Raw genomic sequence first — 23208 nt, forward strand, 5'->3', positions numbered from 1 at the left:
TCACCTATAATTCTAACTTGACTGCTGTGTGTTTAATTGGAAGCTTTACCTTTGGTTTTTTGTAACTGAGCGTCTCTGTGACTGTTTTTCTACTTTCCATCACCTCCCAAAACCCACTGACAGAAAACAAATCATTGCAGTGCAGTTAACAGCATTGCTGTTTGCTGCCACGCTGGCTTCTTCATCAACTTGATGTGTTGCAGCATCAGGTGATTTTCCTTGTGAGACCAGCACCAGGTTGTCTCCCTAGAGATTATAGTCCCAGCTGTGTAGATATCAGTGGCAATAAAGGGGCTTTCTGGCCCTAGGGAATCCTTAACAGGATAGCAAGGACTGCAGTACTCTGGGGATCACAATGTTAAGGTAAGTCCTAGGACTGTTTTATGTGTGTTGGGGTAAAAGTTAGGCACCTGCAGGACTGGCTATACACTAATATGTACTAAAATCTCTGTGGTTGTTTCTGAGGGTGCTGACTTTCAGCAGCACAGAGCCAGGCTGATGTGGCTCTGTTTGGTCTCTGGTTCTGTGGGTGTTTGGTCAGAGATGCTTTCAGGAACTTGCCCTGTTCTCTGCCTTGGGCTTCAGAGATGCTGGGTCATGTGCAGCCACCTTAGAAAAGCTTGGTCCCTTATCCTGATTCCCCCAACCAGGCCACAGCTTGTGTCCTCAATGAGCTCTACAGGGCAGCAAACCATCCAGCAAGCCAAAAGATTTACAGAACAGCAGCAGGAGACCTGTAGGTGAGTGGCAAAGTAAGATATAGTGGAGCTAAAGGCATCCCAATGCTTCTCAGCAAGACCCCAAGCTACCTAGTTTGGAAGCTGGGTCAGGGGTAGGCTTGTGGAGGCTGCTAGTGCTTTCTCTCCTCCCAAACACATGTAGTGAGTTCAAAGCACAGGTTCCCTTCTGTGGCCTGAGATCTGGGCAATTGCTCTGGGCACTCAGCTCTAAAACAGGCCTGCTTGTTCTTCCTTCCCTTTTCTTGCTAAAGAAATGTGTCTATGCGCATACATATATGACTTCAGCCTGCAAGGAGACCAGGTTTCTTCTGGATTTAGGGAAGGTGGTGATGATTATGAGCACAGAAGCTCTAAATGGTTCATCTGCTTATTTATCTTCAACCCTCCTGGATGCTTGCCCAACATCAGACTGAAGAATGGGGCTGCTTCTGACCATACCTATTCAACATAAAGTAATACTTGTCCCACTGGAGCGGCATAATATATAAAACCTGTTCAATTTAGATTGGGATCAGGCCCTCCATTTTTAGAGAGTCTGTTATGGATCCTTAAAGATCCAGAAAGGCTACATTATGTTGATGCAATTAATGGAGGTCATTTAAAACTATTTTATCACTGTAACACTCAGAGAAATTATTGTGCTTGTGTGGCTCACGCTCACATTCTGGAGAGATGTGTGTAGAATAGCAGTAAGCTTGTCCCTGAATAATTCATGTTGTTTGTCAGCCACTTTTTAAGCTTTTCTGCTTAAGCACAGAAGATTAGCATTTTTGTTGCTTTTTTAATCAAAGGTTTGGGGTGGGGGGAAGGGAGGCCGTTGGTTTTCTTTTTTAGCTTACTTTAAACACTTCCTCAGGCTTTCAGTACACAACTTAGCTGTTCAAATTGGGATATTTTGGCCTTTGAAGCATTTTAGCTAGCTCTTAGGCCTGCTACATTATACAACTTTCTAGTAAATCATGAATAAGTTGAAAGGCTATAGAGCTTTTTTCCTAATTTCTCAAGGGTCCTTTTACTACCTAATTTGTTTTCATCCCATGTTATTTACTGACTAACTCTAATCAACTCTTCTGGTATTGTTCCAGCCTGCAAGTGTGGGAAGGTTTGGCAGGCAACGTGTGGCAGCACAGGGAGTTTGGAAGATCCTGGCCTTGAAATGAATATTGTTGGTTGGGAATTGGACTGCATTCATTACTTGCTGGAGTTTTCCTGAGCTTTGTGTTCAAGTAGGGATGCTCCACTGGTGTAAAACAGCAAAGCTATGTTAGGGCTCTGAAGTGATGCCGAGTTGCACAGCTGCAGTTCAGAAATACTGCGCCTAAAAATCAACAGGATGGAGGTAAAAGCCAAGGGTCTGTCTCCGAGCAAAGCAAGAAGGGAATGCCAGCCTTGGCAAATGCAGGGCTGGGGGTGTATTTTCTTTGCTTCCATCTTGGGGTCATGCAAAGTAGTGTTTGGGGTTTCTTGTTTAAATTTAAAGTGAAAAAGTTGAATTAGCGATCCCATTAAGCATCCATCCTGTATACCCTGGGGAAAGAGGACTACAGAGGTAAGACAAGGGGTTTGCAATACTGCTAGGTGATGGGATGACAACAGGAGGCAGCCCACTGAAACCAGCCTGGCCCCTTGGCTGGGAGCTCCTCCTGACCAAGAGGACACTAAAGCAGTGACACAGCTCCTTTGACTGTCTGTGGCTCCGCACCAACCCTTTGTGTCTGAGTAAACTAAAATCACTGGCATGCAACAGCAGCCAAGTCCTGTTGGCAAGAGCGTATCAAGGGGAATATGTTTGGGTTGTTGTGCTGACAGATTTAACAGAGAAATGTTGATGTGTGCAGGGAGCTCTATGGACATATTTGGTGAAGGAGAGGTTGGAGTGAGATCACTGTAGGAAACAAATTCCCTGGCTCTGCAAGGCATCTCTGCTCTCCACTGTTCTGTGTTTTCCCTATATTTTCCATGCTTTTTCTTTCACTCTGAATCTTCCTCTGATGTACCAGGTGAGGTCTGGCAGGGGATGGGGTGACAGAAGTCAGTACATGGCCACAGCTGTTTGGGTGTGGAGCACTGTGGTGTGACATTCACAGCTTCCTCTGGCACTCGGAATTGGCTTATCTCCTTTTTGCCATTGCTACCTCTTTTCTTTCCCTCTCTATTCCATAACATTTAAGAAACAAAACCAGGATCCTCTTGGAAAACCAAATGGATTTTGAAAGACTGCTGTGTTAAATCCCAAACTTTACAATGCAAACTTTCCAATCAAGCTAATTTTCCAAAATGCTGGCACTGAGTTTCTCTTCCTTCCCTTATTCATACCGTTCAAGCCTCTTCTCCTGGAACCGCAGCTCATTCTGTCATGCGTGGTTGCCAAGAGCCAGTCCACAGCTTCTACATTGACATGCGGTTGAAATGACAGCTCCAGCTTTCACACGCTGGTGCGCTGTAGTCGCTGGGGAGTTTCTCTGTTCCTGTTCCACTATTAGGTTTCAAACCTCCCTGCTGAGTAGCTGTCCTCAAGTCACATCAGGTAAGCTTAGCTATGCATTGAATTCAGAGAGTGGAACTAATTCCACATTTCAGATATGCTAGCTGCTAAAAATGGTATTTAATTGTCTTACCAGGTCCCCAAAGCGCACTTGCTATTTTCTTTGGCAAACAGAGGAAAATTTTAATTTCCCCTCATTTGAAATGTAAAAAGAACGGTGAATAAGAGTGACTACCCTGAGATCTTGTCTGCACAGTGCATACTACGAATGAGAACAGTCTCTGCAAGGAGTAAGTGGCATTAAAATGATTTTCCCTTTTAGCATTTATACTATTGCTATGATTAGTAGAAGAATTGAGCTCTGGGTGTTCGTCATGCCTATTACAAGCAAGCACGACCAATCTGAAAAAGGAATGAATGTCCTAACTCATTTTCCCTGCTCTTCAATTCCCATGTTCCTTGTGTTGCTGACAAGCTTTGCCTTCCAGTTCGTTTGGGGCAGCAGGGGTGATGGGCGATTTCCCAGCAGGTGAAGGAGCACTTCCCAAGCCAGGCCTTGGGAGGGACTGGTGAACCTGCTGAGGCGTTGCTACAGATGGCTTAAAGATTGCAGAAGGAGCTGATGGGCATGCAGGGCCCTAGCTGGCCCAGCCACACCTGCAGTCACATTTGTAGGCTTACTTTCTGGCTGATCAGCAAGTTTAGTTTTGGAGGCACATTCAGACTTTAAAAAAAAGTGCAGATGTAGTGATGGATCCTCCAGGGTGAGTGCTTTCCTGATCTCCAGTGTGGCTGTCTCAGATTTCCTATGGGAACTCTGTCCTACACTTGCCTGGCATGTGACTCAAGGCAAAACCATTTGGTTTATGGCAAGTGCATGCAAAGGGTGGAAAAAAAAATAGTGAATCAGGCCCTTAGGTTTTTTTGTTGTTCATGTGCTGAATGCCCTGTCCTGGGATGAGGCAGGGAAAGGCTACTGCATGGAGCTTCTGTGCACTGGTGGGAATATGCTATGCAAAGAAGTACTTAATGTAATACTGCTTATCCATAAAGCAAACCAAAAGGCAACAGAGTCCCAGTTAAGGGGGTTGGACTTCTTCAGCTGAGCATCCGACCTAGCACCAAAGTGCTACTTAAAAATCTGTATGTGTAGTCCTTTGAGATATGGCCTCAAAAGCAGAGCTTCCCATTCCCCCATATGCCAGACCCTTGTCTTGGCTCACAAGCTGAGCAGTCTCTTGGCAGACTGCAGTCCCCTTCTTTACTCAACTGATGGATTTAGCAAGTGTCTTTTACCATGTGCTGCCCCAGTAATCGAAACTGGTCGTGATCTCTCCAAGATGTAGCTAATTCCAGATTGTTGACCTCTCATTTGTTCCTCACTTTTCTCCTAAGGAGGGCTGAGTGTGAAAACTCATCTGGTTGCAACAGAAATGGTTCTGTCATGCTCAAATGAGTGCTAAATGCATGACAAGGGGTTGGGGGGCACAACAGCTGGCAGATCCTGCGTGGTCCCATCTTGAGCCTGACAAATAAGAATCCTGATTTTTTATTCCAATGTGGCCTTCAGTAGTTGTTCTTAAATTTGTGTAACAGGCCAAAAGAATTAAGTTTAAATATGAATGGATTCTATGGCAGGATAATGCAGGTATCTAATATGAACCTCCACTTTTATTTATAGGTCAGTTTATCATCTATTTATCAAAGAAGCCTAGGAAAGTTCAGTAGTCAAGATAGTGATATTCAGTGTAATTCTTAAATGGTCAGATTTGAAATCTTGGAAACTCTTCCCCTTCCCACCCAATAGCAAAAAAGTGAATGCCCTGCTAGCTCCAGGTATCATATGAACCACTTTATCTTAACTATTTTCACTTGGAAAGCTCTTCTTTATTCTACTAGGTTAAAGAGCAGGCATGTTGTCTCAACACAGTTAAATCCCACAGCTTATTACCATGAAATATGTGAGCTTAGAGAATATGAAAGTGTTCCATCCAAGAGGATATGAAAGTGGTCTGCCCAGAGAGAGTTCAAGGCCTCTTGTATAAGGAACACAGTTCCAGGCTTTAAAGCTGCACAATGTGTCTGGATTTTCAAAAAGGCAGTTCTCAAAATGGCCTTTTAAACTGGCAGTTATTTCCCATATATCATCAAGACAGACTTTTAGAGGAGAAATGAAGACCCTAAAAAAAAAAATCATTTGGAAGGGCTCCTCTGCTGCTTCAGAGATGCAATGGCAGGATGTGCAGAGACAGTCCAGCTAGCGAAAATCTGACCAGCCCAGGGACCCCAGAGCAGCTTAATCACTGAAGCTTTTGGAGCCTAAATTGGGTGGCTGGTCTGTATTACAGCTGGCATCATTGCAGCTTTACCGTTCCTAGTATCTCCTTGGGCCAGATTAAAGCTGAGTGACTGCAGTTAGACAGAGTCTTACTTGGCAAAGGAATTAGTGAGCAAAACCTGTATGACCTTATTTGGGGGAGGGTGGGGGTCAAATGGGGGAAATCCCTGTTGTCCCTCTTACTGCTTTAGATTCCAGAATGAGTCATCTTCCTTTCTGTATATTCTAACACATTATTTGCAAACAATTTCTAGGAATCCACCCATTGCCTGACTTCCAGTTATCTGATTTATTGTGTCGCACAGAGATTTTAGAGGAAATAACCTTTCATTCTTTTTAATACATAATCATTAAATACACTTTTACAGTCATTAACAGACTAGGCATTCTTCCTGGACCTCAGCTCAGTGTCCCTCCATTCAATAATAAAGCTATTGACCACAGTGAAAAAGGGATCTAAAGCCACAAACAGAAAATAAAAATTGCCAGTGCCCAGAAATAGTAAACTGAAGTTTTCATAAACAGTCAAATATTCCAAATTGAATCCATAAAATATAAATTATGCAACTGAATTTGGGTGGGTCAAGTAAATAAGGGCAGGTAATGAGACCGCTGTATTACAGGCCATTACTTAGAAAACCTAATAACATATATTAAACTTATTTCCTCATGAAAGCTGACACATTGGGCTTTCCTCTACACAAAAAAGCAAATACAGGGGCACTTATAAAAATGTTCACACTATCTATAACCCTTTCAAGGATGTTAAGATTGTTTATGGTTGTTACCTTTCTGCATTCAGCAAATAGGTCTGTAACACCACACTGCCCCATCTTGTTGTCAGATAGCATTGACTCAAAAATAGCCATTGAAAGTCAGATGTCTGAGACACTTTTTTTTTTTAAGCAACAGGCCTTCTGAGCTTTGAAAATAACTCCAGTATATTAAGCTTCCGGTGTTCTTCAGGCTGAAAGTAGGAAGGGGAGAGATACTTTCCTTCCTGTTGCAGCTCCAGGGATTGTCTTTTCTGTATTCAAGTTCTTTAAAACACAGAAAAAGCTGCTGAAGAGAGAAAGAACTGAAAAACACAGCAGCTGTGAGTGACGACTTCAGAATGGCCCAGGGATATAGGATGGTGTTGAGCTGTTCAAGTTTAGTGTACTCTCCCTAAAAAGAAACCAATGTGGTGGCAGCTATGCCAGCTCCCCTGATTAAGAAGAAAAACTAGTTTGCTTTTAAGCTTCTTGGCTTGTTCCAGGCAGCAGAGGCACTTTGTTTGTTGTTCTCCCCTCTCCCTAGCTATCTGGCTTTGGGAAGCGTCTGCACCTTTTCCATGGTTGAATCACATTCTGACTAGCGGCTAGATCAGTTTGCATCTACTTTAGTGCACTAAAGTCCCAGCTCTTTATTGTTGGTGCTGGCCAGGCCATCGGTGACCTATTTCTCTGGAGGTCTGCACGGGTTCTTCCATGCAAGCCGCAGAGTTTTAATAACATGCGCGTGCACACACATGTAGGTAGAAGCAAAAATGGATGGAGAAGGGGCAGCAAGAAGTCATTGTTCTCTGTTGTTACCTCTTCCACCATTGTAAGGGTCTGTTTGATCTGGGCCCTCTGGAAGTAGAGAGATGGTAGCCAGAAGGGTTTGGAGATGAGATTAAACTACTTGCTGAAATCTGGTTCTGGAGACAAGGTCAGAAATACACCTCTTCCTGCTCTAGAAGGGGCATATTTCCCCTTTCTGTGTGGTTTGTTTTACAGCGTGGCCAAGAAGCCTGGGGGATATGGGTCATGTTTGCTGGCAAGAGGGATTTTGAAGACACCAGGTCTGATATGCGGTGTTCCAAATAGTTGGGAAGCTGGTTATTTTTTAAGTCGTGCTTTTAAACACGGCTTGTAGGAATAAGAAATTAAATATGCACAGATGTGCATGAAATACTGACAGAAATACTTTACCTGCAAAGAGGCTAAAGTTAATTCAGTCTCAGTGAACGCTCTGGTAGTGCCACATTTTCTGTTGGCAGCTGGGGCTCTCATGTACAGCCCTGTAACACAGCCACAAGAAGCTTAAGGGTCCTGGTGTGTTAAGGAGGAATCATCATAAAAATACAATTAGAGACCTGAGAAATTGGAACAGGGCTCTATTCTGAGTCCGCTGTAAGCCAAACAGAGCTGTTTCCTTTGAGACCGCTGTTGGGTTGTATCTGCTGAAAAATGAGGTTTCACTGGGACCAAACTCACTGAATCTCCTCTTTCTGTTCCCTGTGTAGAGCAGATCCAGCGGAGTACAGATTTCTTGTCTCTACGCAGGTACCCAAGCCTTCTCTGTCAGGCTCCTAGTAATCGCAGACTGCTCTTGCGAAACTGTGTTGACGGTGGATGAATGGGTATTTTGTTCTAAAGTGACTGCTCCAGAATACATCACTGTCGCATCACCTAAACAACGCCAGTCACCTGGATTTTCGGTAGCTGCTGGGACTTGCTGAAAACAGTAGAGCCTGTCATTCTGAGATTAAGGAGGGATTAGCTGTGCGATTTCAGTCAGCCTTAAGAGAAAGGTTAAACACTTTGGGAGAAGGAAGTACGTGTGTGTGTGTGTGCGCACATGTGTCTTCCAAAACAACAGATGGCTTCAATAAAGTTGCTCCCGCTGCTAGGAAGTGGCACTTCTTGACATTAGCGGAGCCATATCTCATCAGGGTTCTTGTTTCTACCAGCCTGTCTCAGCAAGGCCAAATCCACTGTACAGTATGGGGTAATCAGAAAAGGCACTCCAATATCTGTCCCATTAATTGCTCCCTGCCAGTTTTCCCTCTCTTCTGATGTAATGCCCACTGTGCTCAGTATGGCAGGATCGATCGGCTTTGAAGGGCAACTTTCCCTAATGATCCGCAGTTCCCCCTACTTAAACTGCAGCAAGAACCTTCTTTTTAAGGATTCTGCAAGAAATGCGTGATTTCTTGGAACTGCTAAACAAAAACCTCTCTGCTTCAATCAATGTATCGATGGATTAAATTATTGTGCAACTAAATTAATGTGCCCCTTGGTGACAGAATTGCAGAAAATGAGCAGTGTTTTATGCATTAAAGACAAACTGGTAAAAGATTGTTTTTCAAGGTTAGATTGTTCCACAGTGAATATCAAGATTTTTTCAATTAAATATGAGGGGGTTTCAGAGTGCAGTTGATCAGCTGTATTATTTCTCACAGATTCACACTATGAATTAACATGTATAAATAACTGAAAAATTGTAAATATTAGTAATTCAGACATTTGGGAGATACTAAATAATATTAATATTTTTTACTAGTATTGTATTTAAATTTTATAGTTAAACAATTTTACTGGAAATGAATGCTTTTTTTTTTTTTTTTAAACTCAAGAGATTAATGAAAAAAGTGACCATTCAAAATGTTGCTGTGAAAAACTGAAAGCCTTGTCAAGCTTCTGCAAACGTTACTTTCCTTTCCTTGGACTGTGTGGCGTGTGTGGGGGTAGGCTGGCCCTTCCTTTCACGATGCCCTCCACTTCTCAGTGAAAAAACCACTGTACAGGGAAGGGCCAAGAAAAAAAGGAAAAGAGGCTGCAGTGACCTCTTCCTACAATTTCAAACTAAACATGATATACAAAATGGAAATACTCATGTGGATTAAAAATTGTTCCCTTTTAAAGCTGCTTGAACAAACCCCTACTCATATTTTTCTTCAAATTTTGGTCCAGTTGTGTTTATCATCTTCATTTTGCCGGCAGGAGAAAAGATGAAAAATCTTACCTAATACTGTGTAGCATGAGCTGGCTCCTCCAAAACTGCTCTGTGCATCATCTCTTGTGTAGCAGGAGCACTGGGGATGGTTCGGGTTGTTCCCTACCACATGACCCAAACCAACAATTTGCCAAAGATATGATGCTCTCTTGGTCCTTATATTGAAGGTAGATGAACCACAGTTTTATAATTAACTTGTTCTGGAGGCGTAAGGAAGAAGGGAAACATTTTCAATAACTTCATTGTTTGTTCAAACTTTTTTTTCTGGTAGCTTCTAAGTTCTCCAATATCTGAAAAAGTGTGTATTTTGTTCATTTTCTCCTGAAACTTTTTCCTTCCCCTCTTTTCTTGTTTGGGCTCATGACAAAGACATTCTTTATTCTGAAGGCAAAAATCCCAGAACAAGCAGTGCCAGTTCGGAGTTCATATGGGGGACAATGTTTCTAATCACTTATAAAAGACAGACATGGACTCTGTGTTCCTTCTCAGTTGATGTTATTTTGGAATATCAGTGGATATTATTTTGGAATATCAAATGGGAAAAAACCACTTTCTCCACCAAGTGTTTTCAGCTGTATGTTTTCAAGCTGTATCTGCAGGAATGATAAATTAGGTGTGAAATTAAAGTGAAAGCATCCCAGTCCCTCAATAACCAGGACATGTTGGATTCTTGCAAAATTTTAAAATGGTATCATCAGTTTTGGTGCATTGCTGACCAGAGGAATTAAAAAAACCCACACCAACAAAACTACACTACCAAAAATTATTATAATACTGATAAAGGAATTTATATCAATATATCTCTAAGGGCTTCACAGCTCCCCATTGTCTCCTGGGAAGCCAAAATCCATGAAATCAAATTATTTGATCAACAGCATGCAGTAAATTAGTGTCAGCACCAAGCCAAGAACCCAATTTTCTGACTTTTAGTTCTACGCTCAAATAATGCTTCCCAGGCAAAACAACAGAAGAGAGAAAGAAAAGGATGCAGCAGAAGGAAAGGGAGCTGGAACTCATTGAGCATCTTGTAATTTCTGAAAGAACTGGTTCTAATATTTGTGCGTAATGCAAATGCCATTTATAATACCTAGCTTTAACATGCTAGGTGACTGCCACGGATTTCAGAGCAACTTGCACAGGCAACGTGCTTCTCGTTTTGCACCTGAGAGATCCAGCAAATAATATGCAGAGCTGGGTGAAAAAGCCAGGTCCCTGGACTTCCATGGGAGTGCTACACTGGGCTGAACCTTCTGAGTCCTAGGGAGGGCTCATGAAGGTTTCCAGAGAGGGGAGCAGGTGATAGCATATTACACTTGAGAAAAACTTCAGACTATGAGAAAGCACTGATATCAATGCCTCTTAAAGGGTATTTAAACCTGTTTGTATGGCAATTTACTTGCTTCACCAAAAACCTTACAAAGGTAAGCTATTTCAAGAAAAGCTTGCGCTCCAAAGTACCGGTTTCATGTGCTATCTATATTAAAAAACATTCTCCATTTCGCTTCTGCATTTTGAACACTAATCTAGCCTGGCCTAAGTGTCCGCACCAAAGGAAATGAACTGTATCAGGCAATGTCATCTGCTAAAAGGTAAGAGTGGAGGTATTCTCCTTCCCTTCGTTTTATATTTCTAGGGACAATTTCACAGGCTGTGCCACTGCTGAATGGGGAAATTGGAAAACTGCAGAATCGATTTGCAGACGTGAAGTTCTATTTTCTTTTACACCTCCTTCATCAGAGTTTCTATCATTCCTGTGTTGTGTAGCATTATTATCGACAGCAGCCTGGACACCACTGATAATTGCTAAACTAGGGAAAAGCTATGCCTTGCAAGTGAAAGCAAAGCCACATAAGCAGCAGTCAGATGACACAGGGCGGTACTATTCTTGCCTTTAAATTCATCTGCTGTAGAGCATTGGTAAAGTACCCATGTTACATTATTTCTGAGAGTTAAAGGGAAATGTATTTTAAAAATATCATTTGAATTGGGGTTGTTTGCATTTTTTTCTTAACAAAACTTCCCAGCTAAAAGCTGCAAAGTTGTATTAAATCTATTTTGATTAAAACCAGAAAAATATACTGGACTTCGGAATGCTTCCATTATTTGTTAAGTCTTCTTTCATTAATTGCGTTTCACAAAGAAGAAAAAAAAAACCAACAAAAACCTCTTCCACAGCAAACTTCTGATAATGACTCAGTTACCAAGAACGAAACCAGTGGCTAGTTGCTGCAGAAAACTGGAAAAGCCAGTGACTATCAGCCACTTCATCTCTGGGATGGAGAGAGAAACGTGCTTCGTGATATTAAAGGTCACTGGCAACAAAATGGTTACTTGTCTGCTGGAGTTATTCAGCTGCTCTTTGTGTAGGCCTGGTACGGCTGATCTGGCTGGCCAAAGTGTGCTGGGGGCTACAAACACAGGAAAAATAAAAAAGACTCCCAGTGTGATGAGCTTACATCACATAAGTAGCTGATGATACATTCTTCATTAAAGGTCGATTCAGCTTTGCACAACCCCGGGTCTTGCATCCAGACACTGCCCTGCCCATGTCCTTGCAGCATTACGATAGCAGCAGGCATTTTCCTTTTCCCCTTTTCTGCTGGTTTTCCAGCAGCGGCCGCGGTGTCTGCTCTCCCTGGCCTGCTGGGCAGACAGCGTCTGGGTGACACCACTGATCTCCTTCAGGTGGGTTTGCCTCAGGAGGCACAGGTCAGCGAGGACAGGAGAGAAGCAGCACAAGTCCTGATAAAAAAAGGAATTGGGGCGGATTTATTTATGCGGAGACGCCATTTCTGGTGGGTGCCCCTGGAGAGAGGACCGCTCCGGGGCAAGACGCTGAGGGCTGCGCGCAGGACCTGCCTGAGGGCCTCAAAATGGCCGCTGCGCCCTGAGGCGCCCGCCTCCTCGTTGCTACGCGACGGGCAGAACCCGCCCCGCTCCGGCCGCCGCCTGGAAACTACAACTCCCAGGCAGCCCGCCCCGCAGAACTACAACTCCCAGCGTGCCCCGCGCGCCAGGGGCGGTGCGCCTCCGGCCTCCCGCACTACATTTCCCGGCGGGCGGCGGGGGCGGCAGCCAATCCGCGCGCCGCAGGTTGGTCGGTGCGAGGAGCGGGGTTGGCTTCCGCGGGAGTAAGCGGGCCGCCGAGAGGAAGCGGCGCAGGGGAAGCAGCGCCGGTGACATTTCCTTTCGGGCCGCCCCCCTCTCCCGCTGCCGGAGCGGGGCCCCGAGAATGGCAGCGTTAGGAGGTCGGTGCGGCCGGGCCACCGGGGCGGGGGAACGGGCTGAAGGCGGGGGAGCGGCCTGTGGGGTGGGGCGCCCGCGGAGAGGTCGCTGCTGAGGGGTGTTGGGGCCTGCCTGCTGAGGGGTGTCTCGGTGGGGGGGCACGTGGAGGAGGGGTGTTGGGGCCTCTCTGCTGAGGGGTGTCGGGCGGGTGCTTCATGGGGGAATGTCTGTGGGGAGCACCGTGTGAGGGAGGGGTGCTTGGGGCCCCTGGGCTGAGGGGTGACTGTGAGGGGCGGGTGGGCCCTGGGAGGCCTGAGAGTGGTTGGATGAGGGGCCTGCAGTGTGGGGTGTCGCCTCCTGATGGGAAGGCGATAGTAGAGAGGGGTGCCTCGGGGGTGTCTGTGGGGGACGAGGTAAGAGGACTCCAGACTGAGGGCCTGTATATGGGGAGAGAGCAGTACGGCGTGAGGGGAGCTGTGCAGTGGTACTGTGCTTTGTTAGGGTGGGCAGTTTGTGGAAGGAGGGTTTCCTGTGAAGGGCACCCCCATGCTGTGGTCTGTGTGAGGGGAGCTGAGCCCGGAGGGAGGAGTGGGGTTGTCCGTGATGAAAGGCTTCTATGAAGGTGGTTATGTGGGGAGTGGAAGAGGGAGAGGTGTCTGAGAAATTGATGTGGAGAGTTTTGGGGTGATGTCTGGGAGGAACAGAGTTAAAATTTTGAGATGCAAGTGAGAGGAATATTAATGGAGGAGAAAGATGCTTGGGGTGGGAGGGAGAAAATGAAGGTGATGAAAGTGACTGGGAAGGTTTTACGGCGTGAAACCTGTAATGTGGATAGTGTCAAGGATTAAATAGAAAAACTGGAATACAGGTATGAGTATCTATTCCTGGCTGAGTCCACCAGCGCTGGAAGCTGCCTTGGTCTCGTGTGCTTGCTGCCCGAGTGACTGGCAGGGTCAGAGAAGAACTGTTTTGCATCTTTTTCGTTGTTAGAAAGTAAATGAAACTCTTCTGCAATGGTAGCTACATCAAAGTTTTCTTGTACATCAAAGCTTTGCTAGGTAGGGAGCCTTGGAACTGATATAGCAAAGTATTATTTACTTGGAATTTGCTCGCTAGTGATTAACGTTGTTTCTGAACAAGTACAAGTACAAATTCTCCCTTTCCCTAATGATTCGTTACTTTTGAATGTTGGAGCTCAGTTACTGTGATAAAGTAAACTCCCCTGTTGTAGGTCTTACCTTTAAGTGTTTACTATTGTATTTAGGAAAAAAAAAAAAAGTGTTTTGAGGACTTTTCCTAACAGTACTTTGAAGAGACACTGACAATATTTGGCCTCAAGCCTGCTATGGGAAATGCATGCCCAACAGCAGTTCCCTACTGATTTAATTGTGACTGTGCTCAAAGCTGTGTCTGAATTCTGAGTAAGAGAAATTGTAACTGCTGTATATCGCCACGAGTTAGAATTTAAATCTCCTATTCATCATCAACAATTGTTGTTCGCTATCCTCTTTGCCCCTTTGTGTTGCCCAAAATTTGTTGGAAGCATTCTCTGTTGCAGTCAGCAGCTTTACCTGATTTGCAGCTCTCGCCACCTAATGTTTTCCTTTTGAGCTCTCCTTTGTTATTGTTGCATAAAAATTTTGTTGCTATTACGAAACAGATTTTTGTGCTTAAGACATTGCTCAATTTTCGCTTTTGGATTTACTTCATTAGGCATATCACATGTTACTTAGGAGCATATGCTCTACTTCATACGTTTTCACAATGATATGCGAGCTCCTTCATACCTGAGTAATTTTAAATGGTAATTGTATTTTATTTGTAAAGAAAAACATGTAACCGTATATACAAATGTATGTGAATTTAAGTTTGTTGCCCAACATGCTTACTACTGTCAGGCTGTTTCTTCGTGAGTCTATGCTATTAACCATCACTTGTGTAAGTTAGTAGCCAGTTCCCGTTTCAGTGTGGAGTTAAGTATGTACATATCGACTTGCAATGCGATGCAGGTTGGGGACTTATTTTATTCTTCTGCATTCTTTGTTTTTCCCATTTTATAAGTCAGTAAGTATTGTGGTTCTTGACTTAATTTCCCTCCTCCTTGGTGATATGTAGTAAATATGAACTATTTATATGTATTTTTTCTTAGTATTAATGGATATAATTTTATAGGCTAATGGTAACCTACGCGTACCTTGGGAAAAGGAGAAAAAAAAAAAAGTAATGGAGGTATCTTTATATCTTCACTTACCTTTGAAAATTTTAGACTTGCTGTTGATGGATGGTGACAGTGAGGATGTATGGAATATTAATTTGTGCCAATTCTTGTTCATGCATGGGGTTTTTTGGTGTGTGTGGGAGGTTTTGGGGGGTTGGTTTTTTTTTGGTTGGTTGGTTTTTGTTAAACAGTTTCAATTTTGCTTTGTAGAACCAAGTAAGTTTTCACAAACACTGAACGGAATTCCTTCTTCAAACACAGTCAGCAGTGGAATGGACCCCTTCCATGCCTGTAGTATTCTTCAACAGCTTAAAACCATGTATGATGAAGGACAGCTGACAGATATCGTAGTGGAAGTGGATCATGGGAAAACATTCTCCTGTCATAGGAATGTTCTTGCTGCAATCAGTCCTTATTTCAGGTACAATAGTCTATTGTTCTAGTGGTGATCAAAAGCAGAATTATAACTTATTTTCTTTAAATGAAAATTAGAAAAAAATCACACCTATCCTAATATTCCATGTAACTATCGATAATGTAGTGCACCTAGTAAGTAAAGATTATTGTTCTTTTAAAGTCAATGAATTATCAGTGTCTGTCAAAGGGGAGTTTCATTGGAGAAAATGTCACATGACTTAAAAATCCAAACAAAAATGCCTCCAGTATTGAGATTATCTTGGATACTGTAACAGCATAGTTAAATTACTTGTTTCCTTTTAAAGTTGCATATTCTAGCATACTAGAATATGCATAAGAAATAACATATTGAAAGTTGAGTGCAAAGATTTGGATGTCAGAAGCTTTGCTTGTGAACTGAGTGAAATTTAATATGGGGTTAGTGAGATAATTCAGCAAGAAATTCCAGCTTGCCACTTTTGTTTCAGTAAGTCTAGAACTGATCTTAAATTTAGGTACCCAAACAGGATGGTGTAACATCAGTGATAAATGTATTTGTGCTGATATAAGGGCAAGCCCATTGGGGTTATCTGTACAGTATAATTTCATTTCTTACATCTGTAGTTAGAAGGTAATTGCAAATAAACTGCTAAATATTTTTCTTTTGTAGATCTATGTTCACTAGCGGCCTTACAGAGAGTACCCAGAAAGAAGTTCGTATAGTTGGTGTTGAAGCAGAGTCAATGCATTTAGTATTGAACTATGCATATACCTCCAGAGTAATGCTGACAGAGGCCAACGTTCAAGCTTTGTTCACTGCAGCTAGTATCTTCCAGATCCCTTCCATACAAGACCAGTGTGCTAAATACATGATCAGTCATTTGGACCCACAGAACTCCATTGGGGTGTTTATCTTTGCTGATCACTATGGTCATCAGGAACTCAAAGACAGATCACAGGACTACATTCGTAAAAAGTTTCTGAGTGTCACCAAAGAGCAAGAATTTCTTCAGTTGAGAAAAGACCAACTGATAAGTATACTCGACAGTGATGATTTAAATGTAGACAAAGAAGAACATGTTTATGACAGCATTATAAGGTGGTTTGAGCATGAACAAAATAAGAGAGAAGTGCACCTTCCAGAAATATTTGCCAAATGCATCCGTATGCCTCTGTTGGAAGAGACATTTTTAGAGAAAATCCCTCCCATGTTTGCACAGGCTATGGCCAAAAGCTGTGTACAAAAGGGACAACATAGTGCCAATGGCTATACGCAACGGCTTGGAATGACCGCTTCTGAAATGATCATATGCTTTGATGCTGCCCACAAACACTCAGGAAAGAAGCAAACAGTGCCTTGTTTAGATTCAGTCACAGGGAGAGTGTTTAAACTATGCAAGCCACCAAATGACTTGAGGGAGGTTGGAATACTTGTATCTCCTGATAATGATATTTATATTGCGGGTGGTTACAGACCAAGCAGCAGCGAGGTCTCCATTGACCACAGAGCAGAGAGTGATTTTTGGATGTATGATCACTCTGGCAATAGGTGGATTCCGAAAGCTCCTTTGTTGCGAGCCAGAATAGGCTGCAAATTGGTTCATTGCTGTGGTAAACTGTATGCAATAGGTGGTCGTGTTTATGAAGGAGATGGGCGAAACTCACTCAAGTCTGTGGAGTGTTATGACAGCCGAGAGAACTGTTGGACAGCTGTCTGTCCAATGCCAGTAGCAATGGAGTTTCATAGTGCTGTGGAATATAAGGATAACATCTATGTTTTACAGGGTAAGGTGGTTTGACTGACTATATGGTGTTTTATTGGAAGTGGGGATTGTTCAATCTGACTGTCTGTGCTCTCTTAAGCACTGTAGAAAACCCAAGTTTCCTGGATGTTTAAAGAGTGCCCTGGGACAACGGGGTGGGAGGAAAGCTAGGGAGAGCAGCGGGCGAGGAAGAGTGAGGTTGCTGCTTTGGTTCTCGTACCCTGGGAATGTGTCACTAAGTTATAGTATTGAGTTACTGCACAAATGGCAGTTTTGGTGGTGTTCTAAGTCAACAGTGTAGTATTAAATTTTACTGTGAAAATTCGTTATTAAATCTGCTTTATCTGAGTGAAATGCACTAATGTTAAAGAAAAGATATTGTCCTATGAAAAAGCACTTTGCATTTTATTTAGCTAAACCTGTGAAAATTCCTGGTGTCTGTGTTCTTGGTGACATGCAAAAGTCAACTAACCACTGTAGGCCTTCGTTTCCTGCCCTACCCTGCTTTTTCAAGTCGTCCTGGTAGCTAAGAAAGATGATCTCTTTCTAGTTAGCTCTGTTTCTTTGGTCAGTAATTATAGTACTGCCTTTACATCCTTTCTTCCGGTAAATGATCAGACTTATTGGTGTATTAGATATTGATTCTTAAATGAATAAAAGGGATCATTCTGGGAACGGATCAAATAATTTATTCTTCCCTTTATTTTATTTATGGAGATCTCATATAAAATATGTATTTGTATGTATGCATGAGCCATATAGCAGTCTACACCTAAAAGTGCTGAGGCTGGTCTATGAGGTTGTAGTAAGAGTCCCAAGAAGTGGAAGGAAAGGAGGAAGGGGTGTCTTGGTTATGTTTTGCTAAGGGCCACCTCTGTGTAAACACCTGCAGAAGCTGGGGCCTTAAATCCATACCAGCTCCCTCTTTGGGTCACTCTCCATACAAAGCTGGACCACAGGAAAGAAACAGGACTGAGAATACTGTAAGGTCATTGTTATTTACCGGAAGAAGTCAACCTGATTTCTTGACTTTGCATTCCTACTACTCGGTAAGGTTGGTGGGCTTCCACATGATTTGCAGAGAGTTTTCTTCTTATTTCATGGTTTCTGTATCAGGTTTGACTCTTGTTGGTTGTGGCTTTAAATAATTCTGTTACACTAGCAAGTTCTCTCAAGCTGTCTCTTCTTTTGAGTCAGACATCTGCTTTGGATGGTTAAAAAGGAATGCTGAAGAATATTTAACTTGGTAGAGTATTTGTTCATCCTTTAAATATTTCTTAGAAGTGCTAAAAAGTGAATATTATTATAACCTATAGAATAAGAGTGCATCTTGTTTACAAATTTTAGCTGCACTAATTCTGTGCTTCAGTGGTTTAAACAACAACTCAGTGCTTGCATAAATAAGCAAGCTACCTCACTGTGCTAACCAGCAAATTATAAACATTCGTGTTATGGGAAATAGGCAACTTTTCTATTTGAATGTGGTAGATAAAACCTTGATTGAGTTGCACTGAAGTAGTATAAAAAAAGTTAACTTTCAATAATTTTTCTAGAGAAAGCTCATAAGGTTGAAGTAGTCAATAAGGATTGATGAGAGTGTTAAAATGCCAGTGGAACGCATCAGTCGTAGGAGATTACACTGTAGAACAAAAATGAATAATCAAAAAATGTATTATCTGTAAGACCTAATCTCTTAAGCTATGTTCCACCCAATTGTATTATTTCTGTATTCTTTGTTATACTTGAGGTGCTCGGTTACACAGCGACTTGGTTAAAATTCTTAAAATAGCCATGTGAAATTATATGTGATTTAAATTACGCTAATATTTGGCAAATGTTAGGCCTTTCTTCCCCCAGGCTTTACGAAAGACAAGGTGGTCTTTATCCATGTTCTTTTCATCAAGTTTGCAGAGCATGAGCTTTCAGTCATCTGAACTTCTGTTATCACCAGCCTGTAGATGCTACTCTGTGCAGTCAACAGAAGAGGTGTTTTACGATCTAATCGCAAAAGTAACGATGAATCAGTAGCTTCATGCAAGTATCCACCTGGTATCCTTTTAAGCAAATCAACCTAAATGTGTAACCCAGCTACCTGATACAAGTAGCTTCAAAATCTGTGTGTAGTACAAGACGCAGTTATTTGCTCTGATTTAACAACTTTCAAGCACTGAATTCTGAGGCTCCATGATCTGTAGATGACTCGTTGTGAAGATGTGAAATAATGAAACAAATACTTCAGACATTTCAAGACTGGAATCTTGACAGGTGTTTGTCCCAAATTATTAAGCATGGTTTAGAAGTAGTAAGGGATAGCTAGGAAATGTGTAAAACATTGTATTTCTGATATGCTTCAAATTCCCTCTTCTTCAGCTGGAACAGAAACTCAGAGTAGCTTTTACTCATGCTATTAATATTGCTGTAATGCACTTGGAAGAAAGCAGGCGATGGTTCTAGGTGTTTTGTTATGGGATCAAGGCTTTTAAAAATTGGTAGACTGTTTCTGTCTGTGGAAGAACATACCTGAAATCTTAGTAGCTGCAGAATTGCTGTTCTGGAAATGAAGCATAAGTTATGTTTTATTTTTCCTCTCTCTTTTCAGGGGAATTTTTTCTCTGCTATGATCCTCAGAAGGATTACTGGGGATTTTTGACCCCAATGACTGTGCCTAGAATCCAAGGCTTGGCAACTGTATACAATGACTCCATCTACTACATAGCTGGAACCTGTGGAAACCATCAACGTATGTTTACCGTAGAGGCCTATGACATTGAACAAAATAAGTGGACTCGAAAAAAAGACTTTCCATGTGATCAGTCCATTAATCCGTATATAAAACTCGTACTCCTCAAAAATAAACTCCATCTGTTTGTCAGAGCTACTCAAGTCACTGTTGAAGAACATGTTTTCAGAACCAGCAGGAAGAATTCACTCTACCAGTATGATGAGGTTACTGACCAATGGCAAAAAGTATACGAGACTCCAGATAGGCTCTGGGATTTAGGCCGGCATTTTGAATGTGTTGTTGCTAAATTGTATCCGCAGTGTCTTCAGAAAGTTATTTAAAAAATTTTTTTTTTCAGTAACAGGCCTTAGTGATTTCAGTGGTAATCTGATGCTAGAGAAAACATGTCTTAAAAGAAAACAAAGAAATTCTGTCAGTATTTATTGTAAGCTGAAACAGACGGTTTTTTGTATATGGGGATGGGTGCTCTTTAAAGGTTGCAGTCTGGGGAGGGAGTTACTGGTTCAGTTTCATATTTACTGATATTTTCCTGGGAAATGAGAAGGAGGTTACAAAGTGCAATTATCAGCATTTTTTTTCTGGTAAACACTTAATCATGTCATACTAGGGGGTGTTTTTGTGGTAAGAGCAAATTAAGTGGAAGAGCCAGGATAACTATGCACTACAGTGAAAGAAAATCTAGCATTAATAGCTAAGGATGTCCAAGATGTTTTGAAGTGACTTTTCTTTTTTTCTCTTTTTTTTTTTAAATACGGGTAAAATTTGAGGCAATATCACTAGGTTGTGGTTTTTTGGTTTTGTTTTTTTTTTCCTTTTTTTAATTTTAGATTGAAAGTACATAGAGGAATTGTAGATCCTGATTCATAATGATTTTTTTTTTTTTGTACTGTTCTTGAAGTCTGCTAAGATGTTTGTGATGTTGTTTGTGCACTACAGTTTGGGAGAAAAACTCAAGTCAGAAATGGAACATGGAGAACCTTTGCCCTGGACGGAGGCACTGTACCACTTCCTGCCTGTGGATTTTTGTTAAAATTGAGCTTAATGATGGGGGGGAAATCCCAACACCTGTTTTCTGCCACATAGATGTAGTGCTGTAAAAACATTTTTTTAACATTGCTTAAAACCTTTTTTTCATCCCATAAAGGGCTTTAACCCAAAAGTTGATGGTGCTAGTACGTTTTTAATACTTGTTTGTCTGAAGTGCGCTAGCCTTATGCTACTGTTTAAGACAGCCTGTTATTTTTCGTGGAGTGTGTGTCCGTCTTCAGGCCTTATCCTGTCATCATATCGTCTTTTTTAACATAACATTTTTACTGCAGTGGTGGTATTCTTGCACAGAATGGTGACAGGATATGGCCTTAATAATATGGATTTTAATTTTTTTTTTCTGTGGAGTGTTCATTCTGTCTCCACTAAAGTACAGTGCTATGTGCAGAGTTGGCATGTACTCAAGTAATTTGGAGAAGTGTGGCTTAACTTTACAAGTTGTTTTTTTTTCTCCCCGCAATCAAGCCCTCAAATACCTTCTATTTCATTCTGATCTGTAATGTGAAAATTTGCACTACTGAGCTGTCTTCACTATCCAGTGTATTAAAGCAAAATTGACAATAACTGTCCATGGCTTAAATAATCTTAGATGCAAATTTAGACTAGGGATTCAATATATTGCAACACTTTTCTCTATGTATTTAACACTTAGCTTATTTTTAAGAAGTAAATAAGTTCAAAGTTCAGCCTCTACTTTAGTAGTGAAAACTGGATTTAAAAGGGAAAAGATCATTCCTAAAACTCGTATCAGCTGTAATTTGCCAGGTTTAATTTGTTACAGCTCTAATTTTTGCAGACTTGCGAGTATGTTTTCTTTCTTTTCCCTATTTTCTCAAACTGACTTAAGTAAACCAGTTAACTTGAAATGGCAGTGGCCATCACTGGCTGTAAGTGCTTACCATTATCTGGCTTAACAGCTGATATTTCAGTAGGCCAAATATTTAGCTCCTTGTTTATCCCCCTGGCATGGCTGAGGATTTGGATCATGTTTGTTTACTATGTGGTCTTACTGTTACCAAATGGAATCTTTCTAACACACGAAAATACTCGCCTGGTTCTATTTCTTAATTCTTGCACAAAATGTTTAAAAGTCAAAAACAAACAAAAAACTGTGAAATGAAAAGGAAAAAAAAATGCCTCTTTGCATTACATACCTCATCTTCCAGAGACTCACCAAACCGCTTCTTTCAAATGTGAGCGCCTGAATTTTTTTTCTGAAGTTGAAGTTGACAATTCTTGCTAAGACTGCATTTTCCAACAGTGTTGAGGTGTGTTGTTTTTTTGTTTAGTTTTCTTCTGGATACTGTTTTTTATATATCTATAGCCAAGAATAAGAGTTGTTTTTAAAAATACAACTAATTTCATTTTTAAAATTATCCTTAATCCTTGGCTAGCTCTCTTTGCGCTGTTGTAGGCCTCTAGCTGCAAGCTTTCTGAAGCACCCTCCCTAGCAGTGTTGCATTTGTGTGTAAAACCATTTTTTTTTGCAAAGTGTTATGTAACTTTTTTCTTGTTTTCTGTTTTTTTTTTTTTTTAAGCTTGGTTGAATATTTACAAGACTTCTTGCTGCTTTTTGACAATCTTCTATATTTATTTAGTAGAACAAATTTCAATATATTACTTGAAACTATGAAATAGAATTGAGTTAGCAATTGACTGGTCATGTGATGTATAGAAGTACAATATGCTGTGGTTAATTCTGCAGTAGGTTTGTTAATTTTGTTTATCTGCACTAAAGTACGAAGATCTCCATTCTGTTTAACCATTCAAACTGAGGGTGTGATCCAAGTCTGTAATGTGTTTAAAAGCTAAATCCTGGAACTTGCCGTGGGAGTAGAATATACTAAATCTTGTGCATGAGGAGTTTGTTGAGACAGTAATGTAGCTGTGACATTTTGCCAATTCTTAAATGCTTCTGCGTTTTGCTGAAAGTCAGATTCCTGGTAAAGTTTTGCTTTAGAGTCAGGCTTAAGTAAACTTGCACAGCACAAAAAAAGAAATAATTGCACCAAAGGTACTGATAATATTTAAACAGTAATCTGTACATTTTTCCCACTTGGTATTTTTTCTGCATTCATTTATTTCCCTTTATTAAATGAATTTCTAGCATTGTAAGAACTTATGTGAGTGTAAATCTCTCTTTCAAAATTATTAGTTACTTTAGAAGGAAGCATTTTGTAATTTCCACTTGATTCCATCAGTAAAATGTAGAATAACTAAGAGCAGTTTTGGTGCAGCAAACACGCAGCGTGTGTATGTTCTACAAGAAGTCGAAGAGCTCCCTGTTCGTAAGGCTGTTTAGAAATGGCATACAACATTCAGTGCTCAGGTATGTTAGTAAGAAGTACTGTAGTCCTATGAGGGCAAATGTGTGGATTTTTAAACATTTTGCCATAATTGCACAATTTTGCATTTTTACTTAATGTCATGTTATGTTTCTTAAAATAAACCTATTGTTGAAATACAATGGAGTTCAACTGGTTTTGTGATA

The 23208-nt window shown here is 41.4% G+C and overlaps 1 protein-coding gene and 1 long non-coding RNA gene across 4 annotated transcripts; both read left to right on the forward strand.

Moving 5' to 3' along the window:
- Positions 1-292: 292 nt before the first annotated feature.
- Positions 293-10006, forward strand: LOC148050089 (uncharacterized). 2 transcript variants are annotated; one of them, XR_015701458.1, is made up of 4 exons: positions 293-363; positions 3065-3267; positions 3362-3515; positions 7833-10006. It is a non-coding gene; the product is annotated as an uncharacterized LOC148050089 (long non-coding RNA). The 2 variants fall into 2 exon arrangements; XR_015701459.1 differs by lacking the exon at positions 293-363 and adding an exon at positions 1833-2079.
- Positions 10007-12418: 2412 nt separating this feature from the next.
- Positions 12419-23184, forward strand: KBTBD8 (kelch repeat and BTB domain containing 8). Of its 2 annotated transcripts, none has more exons than XM_087744782.1 (4): positions 12419-12573; positions 14979-15189; positions 15835-16949; positions 19527-23184. In XM_087744782.1, the coding sequence occupies exons 1-4, from the start codon at positions 12558-12560 to the stop codon at positions 19988-19990; spliced, it is 1806 nt and encodes a 601-aa protein (XP_087600908.1). In that variant the 5' UTR covers positions 12419-12557; the 3' UTR covers positions 19991-23184. The 2 variants fall into 2 exon arrangements, with proteins under 2 accessions (XP_087600908.1, XP_087600909.1); XM_087744783.1 differs by having other exon boundaries at positions 15030-15189.
- Positions 23185-23208: the final 24 nt, after the last annotated feature.

This window comes from Nipponia nippon, unplaced genomic scaffold, assembly GCF_047370975.1.
Source record: "Nipponia nippon isolate SJK-2023a ecotype South Korea unplaced genomic scaffold, ASM4737097v1 scaffold_9, whole genome shotgun sequence".
Lineage (NCBI taxonomy): Eukaryota > Metazoa > Chordata > Aves > Pelecaniformes > Threskiornithidae > Nipponia > Nipponia nippon.

Coding starts and splice junctions, on each gene's coding strand:
- KBTBD8 (XM_087744782.1), top strand. Junction 15,190..15,834: donor GCAATCAGTCCTTATTTCAG/GTACAATAGTCT, acceptor TTTCTTTTGTAG/ATCTATGTTCACTAGCGGCC. Junction 16,950..19,526: donor TAACATCTATGTTTTACAGG/GTAAGGTGGTTT, acceptor CTCTCTTTTCAG/GGGAATTTTTTCTCTGCTAT.